The sequence below is a fragment of the Amia ocellicauda genome, chromosome 19, assembly GCF_036373705.1.
Source record: "Amia ocellicauda isolate fAmiCal2 chromosome 19, fAmiCal2.hap1, whole genome shotgun sequence".
NCBI classification, from domain to species: Eukaryota; Metazoa; Chordata; class Actinopteri; order Amiiformes; family Amiidae; genus Amia; species Amia ocellicauda.
The window spans coordinates 12517166-12522502 of NC_089868.1; the positions used below are offsets into that span (position 1 = coordinate 12517166).

Sequence of the window (5337 nt, forward strand, 5' to 3'; positions counted from 1 at the left end):
GTGAACGAAAAGACGCAAATTTGCCCGTTTTGTCATTGGAAATAGTTACATTTCAAAATATGAAACTTTGACAAAACGGGCAAATTTGTGTCTTTGCAGTATAATCCTAAAACTCAAAAAATGAATGACTTCTAAATCTTTTGTAGTCATTTTTGTATTGCTTTAGTATAAATACATGTTAGTTTGGATTCATATGTTGTTATTTTCTGACTTTATGTGAACGAAAAGACACAAATTTGCCCGTTTTCTCATTGGAAATAGTTACATTTCAAAATATCACTGTCCTGGTCACAAAAGCAAAGTTTGTGGGGAATAATAGTAATTTTCTATTCTTTTGAGGCATAAGAAATTAGGAAATAACACTTACTACCCAGGAACAAAAATTGTATTACATAGTGTAATGAATTTATGAAAAGTAAATGCATGTGGAATGTCTTGTGAAGTAATTAGTTCCTGCTAAAGATGTTTACTGCTCACATGGTATCTAATTTCCTGTTACTAGTTTTTTTCTGCATTTCCTCAAAACCCTGATGATTGTCGGTTTATTAAATGATACTAAATCGGAGATACTGAGTGTGTTGCTGGTATCTTCTTCTCTACTTGTATCTCGCTGGCCTGCACCTCACTAATCCAGGTGTGTGTCTGTTTTCAGTTTTTACGAGTGTCTGAATGTAACCGGGGCTCATTCGTACTATAATGAGCCCGTTACAAAGTGACGTAACCCCTCGGTAAAAGTAGTACAGTGTTAAGCCTCCCACGGTAGGGGGCCCGGCCTTTTGGCATAGAGGGCTTAACGCTGTACTGCGCTGGAGCCGCTGCAGTGCGGAGCGCTCGGAGGAGCGCCGGTGGTGTGTGGCTCGAATCCCAGGGCGTGGAGCTCTGACCCGCATCAGCTACATGAAGGCTAACACCATGTTGCTGTGTATCCAAAGTCACAGAAGTTCTCCTCCTCCTCCTCGGTGAGTATGATGGGCTGCTGAGGTGGAGTCAGGACTGGTATATTTTCTGACACGTATGCGCTGCTGAAATTCCTGACATCCTTGTGCCCTCTGATGGTAGGGATGAAAGGAGGCTTCACCTTCCTTTCCAGCAGCCCATTCCAATCCACTCTCTGAAACGAGACAGAAGAATGAAAGGACGGTCATGATAAGGTGGTGCCACCTTCATGTGAAAGAGTGGTTATAAAACGGATGGGTGCGCCAACGTACCGAGAAGTAGGGATGCTTCTTCACCTCTGCAGCATCCCCTTCACCTGACCCAAGGCGCTCGACTGGAGTTTTATGCAGAAGCTGCAGAGGATTCAAAACAAGAAGGAGACCACGTTATTTTCCATTAATGTACTTCAAGTTGAAACATGATGTTAAAAATAAGTTCCCATAGTTGGAAGTACAGTGAGTGAGTTTGCGTTGTGGTTTGGAACCTCACTCCACTGCTACACAGTCACTGGGTATTGCTCCAATTCCATAACATTGACATTAACATTTAGGATACAGAGAGACAAACTGGAGGCAAGAACTTAAAGAACAACCCTGGCATACAGACCTCTTTCATTATGGAGGCGGCCTTTGAAGAGACGAACCAAGGATATCGCACTTCAGCCTCAACAATATTCCGAAACAACTGCTCTCCATCGTCACCGCGGAAAGGAGGCTACGGGCACAAGGAGAGAGGGATGAGAGCACATTAAAGGGATACTCCAGACCAGACCTTTGAATATTCACATTCTGAGCCCAGGGATGCAAAAACCACACAGACACAAATATTGTATACTGCGCAACAAAATGGTAAATTCACACCTTAGACATGTCTTATTCATCGCTGCAATAACTGTTAAGAATACCCACCCTGCCAACCAGCATATGAAAGATGAGCACACCCAGGCCCCACCAGTCCACTGCCCGGGTGTAAGATGCTTGGGTCAGGACTTCTGGAGCGAAATACGAGGGAGTGCCGCAAGGTGAACTGGTGTGATCTCCGAAACCGATGCCTAGCAAGAATAATGAAGAGGAGTCAGGGAAAAAAAACACATTGTAGTACCAATGTAAATTATACATAAACTGCTAAACTAGGAAACAAATACACATTTTTTTTTGTACCTTCCTTGCAGAGCCCAAAGTCTGCAATTTTCAGAAAGCCCTCTGAGTCCAGCACCAAGTTATCTGGCTTCAAATCCCTGAAATAAAAACACAGTATAATCACTTGGACTGCCGAATATAGAGAGAACTTGCCAGAAACACAAGAACTATTTCACTGTCAACCATTAAAGGACACATACATTTCTCAAACTTTTTGTATTCAGGTACATGTGTACACTGATTTTAGGACATGACGTCTATTATGAGGATTTGTGAGCATCACAATAAATCATGTACACAATCATTATAATAGAAATTACATTAAATGTGTGAATAGTTTAGCCTTGATCTCAGTGAGACTGTAGATTTTTTGCTTCTAGAAATTGCTGATGTGTGATAACTTACCTGTACACTATTCTGCGCTCGTGCAGGAATTCCAAGCCCAGCACCACGCAAGCCGCATAAAATCTGTTCAAGAAAAAGATCAACAACAAAGAAAGGAGTTAAAATAGTTTTCCTCTTTGGTTCTTAAGCTCGGATTGCACTCAAATGTCAATGAGCCAAACCAGCCAATTTCCTGTCAATGCAGGAACTCCAGCAATCCATGTTATCCGATTTAAACACAAAATACAAACACCACAAACTGCCATTTTGGTCATTTTTTAAAAGTGCATCTGCATTCCTTTTGTGATAATGATCATATTATTTTGTTGTACTTAGTTTTGTTATTTGGAGGTTGTGTGCTGATGTTTAGGAATCATAACCTGCAATAATGTCTGACCATATAGGTACACAGTCCTGAAACACACCTCAGGCATGACATCACTACTGCGGGCAGAGCGAGCTTATCTACTGAGATGGACGATTCTGCACACGTCACACGACTCAAAGTTTCACTTACATGGCCCTGGGCTCCTTAAACCTGGCTGCCTGCATGTGTGTTGAGAGGTTTCCCCCTGCCGCAAACTCCATAACGAAACAGATGTGAACTTGCGTCTGGAAGCAGGACAGGAGGTTCACCAAAAAGGGGTGCCGGACACTGCTGACGGTCTCCAAAATCCTCCTTTCACACATGACGCTGAGGCGAGACAAAAGCATGTGAATATACATTTATAAACAGCATTGGTGAATAATCCTGCAGCTGCAACAAAATGCCGACTTTCCTGCATAGTAAGAAAGTAAAAAAGTCAAATAAGACCTTGCTAATGCAGTGCATTGGTGTATTCCATAAAAACACTTGACTAGATTTATCCATCATTGGTCTGCTTTCAAATCCAGCAGCTTCACTAGAGTCAAAATGAAGCCTTACCTCTCAACATTACCAAGGATTACAATATCTCCTTTTTTCAGTGCCTTAATGGCCACCATTTCAGATCTATCTTTGTCCTCAGCAAGCAGCACCTATGAGAGCAACACAGAATCAAGATGGTCAAACTCCACTCTCAACCCCTAGATCTACATTCACAACACAAGCATTTAGTAACACATCCTTCCTAATGCTGCACTTTAATAAGTCACACGCAATGCTTGTGTTAAAGGTTAAAAAGTGCAAATAATTTCAAAATTGTCCACACAGATTTCTTAGGAATCTAGTGTCGTGCAAATATCTATTCTCCACATTTCCTATTAAATTACTGATCGTTGGTTCTGCCCCACATTATAACCATGATAACTCTGATTACTGGGATTTACCTTCCCAAAAGTGCCATGCCCCAGCACGGCAACAGATTTGTAGTTCTTGACACCAGAACCCAGAAGCCGCTGCCCCCTGCAGAAGAGAGAGGGGGGAGAATAGTCAGTTGCAAAAATAAAGGACAATTCACTTAATTCAATAATCCAAAGAGTTACTGTGTCGTAACTCCTGACATATTGCATTATCATAGATGGACATTCAGAATTTATTTTAAAATCACAGGAACGTCTTCAATGTATTTTGCATTCTCCAAGAGCTCTTACCAAATCCATGAGTTGTACTGCACTCCAGTCACTATCTTATGCAACGTTTAAGAGATCGAAGTGCTAATTTAATTTAATATATAATATCCTGTCATTCTTGTATTTTAGGAAGTTTCACAATGGAGTAAAATGTTAAAAAGTACCTCATATCTGTAGATGATGGAACAGCTAAGCTCCCCGGCTCTGGAACGTCAATCTCCTCTCGACGGTGGGCGTCTGGTTTTGCCACATCACTACTTCTGTCAGTCGGGATGTCAGTCACCACTACATCCTGCAAATTGAGCACTTTCATGTTGAGAGGAGGAACAACAAAACTGTGGCCCTAGAAAAGTTCTGTTCCCTAGGGATATTACTGACGAATATTATTTCAAAATAAAATACATACATAGATACATATATAGTTATTGGCCAATGTAATGGTCAATTCACAGGGTCATTTATATTGCCTGATCTCTATAATCACTTCAAACACACTTGAAACTAATTAGAAGCCTGTGTAGGGCTTTGAATAGTGAAACAGCAGTAAAGCAAATGACTCCTGATTGTAAAATGTCTGCATAAAAGTAAGTTAGAATATCCATTTGCTTTGAAACATGCTTGGCCCGGCACCTCTGCCATCGGCGCAGCCACCGCTGTGTAGGGCTCGTTACTGATAAAAAGTCATATATTACATTACATGCTGATTTTGATATGGCGCACATGAGTAAATGAGTCTTGTTGGCTTTACAGCTACTTCCGATTTAAACACCTCATCATTCACATGGAGAACATATAATATAGCATCAAAACACCCATGCGTTTGCTAGAGAAACTGTAATATTATCACTCAAATTAAAACTCTAACGCATTACATGAACTTGTTATTAAGAAATGCAGTGTTGTTACATTGTTATTACTGACGCCTCCCCCAACTCTGGCGCCGGCACATGAATTTCTGCTATAAATTTGCTTTTCCACCTGGTTCATTTGCTTTACCTTCTGACTCGGTCTTTCCACGGCCGTCGTGCTGGTCGCCGGTGAGATGTCGTGCCTGGAGGCGGCAGTGAGGCCCTGTGCCTCAGGCAGACCCTCTCCAGCGCCTTCCTCTACCTGCCCACCAGCATCGGGCTTTTCCGGGCGAGACGTGAAGCGCCTCCATAGCATGAGTGCCAGCACCACAGGATACACGTAGGACTTCCTCAAGATCGCCTTCAATCCCATCTTGTCTGCAAGCAGTTGCACCTGTTGGCCAAGAGATTCACTCTTGCCAGGTGGCTTCCACAATGTCAAGGGATGTGCACTGTCTGTGAGCTCTTCTCGATAATGA

General features: G+C 42.1%; 1 protein-coding gene across 1 annotated transcript; it reads right to left on the minus strand.

Moving 5' to 3' along the window:
• Positions 1 to 828: 828 nt before the first annotated feature.
• Positions 829 to 5231, minus strand: LOC136715014 (serine/threonine-protein kinase N2-like). The gene is made up of 11 exons (XM_066692679.1): positions 5007 to 5231; positions 4175 to 4302; positions 3768 to 3843; positions 3385 to 3476; positions 2977 to 3153; positions 2481 to 2543; positions 2097 to 2173; positions 1845 to 1987; positions 1543 to 1650; positions 1209 to 1289; positions 829 to 1111 (listed from the first exon to the last, which is right to left on the minus strand). Exons 1-11 carry the CDS (start codon positions 5229 to 5231, stop codon positions 905 to 907), a joined length of 1377 nt encoding a protein of 458 aa, XP_066548776.1. The 3' UTR covers positions 829 to 904.
• Between the last annotated feature and the right edge of the window lie 106 nt (positions 5232 to 5337).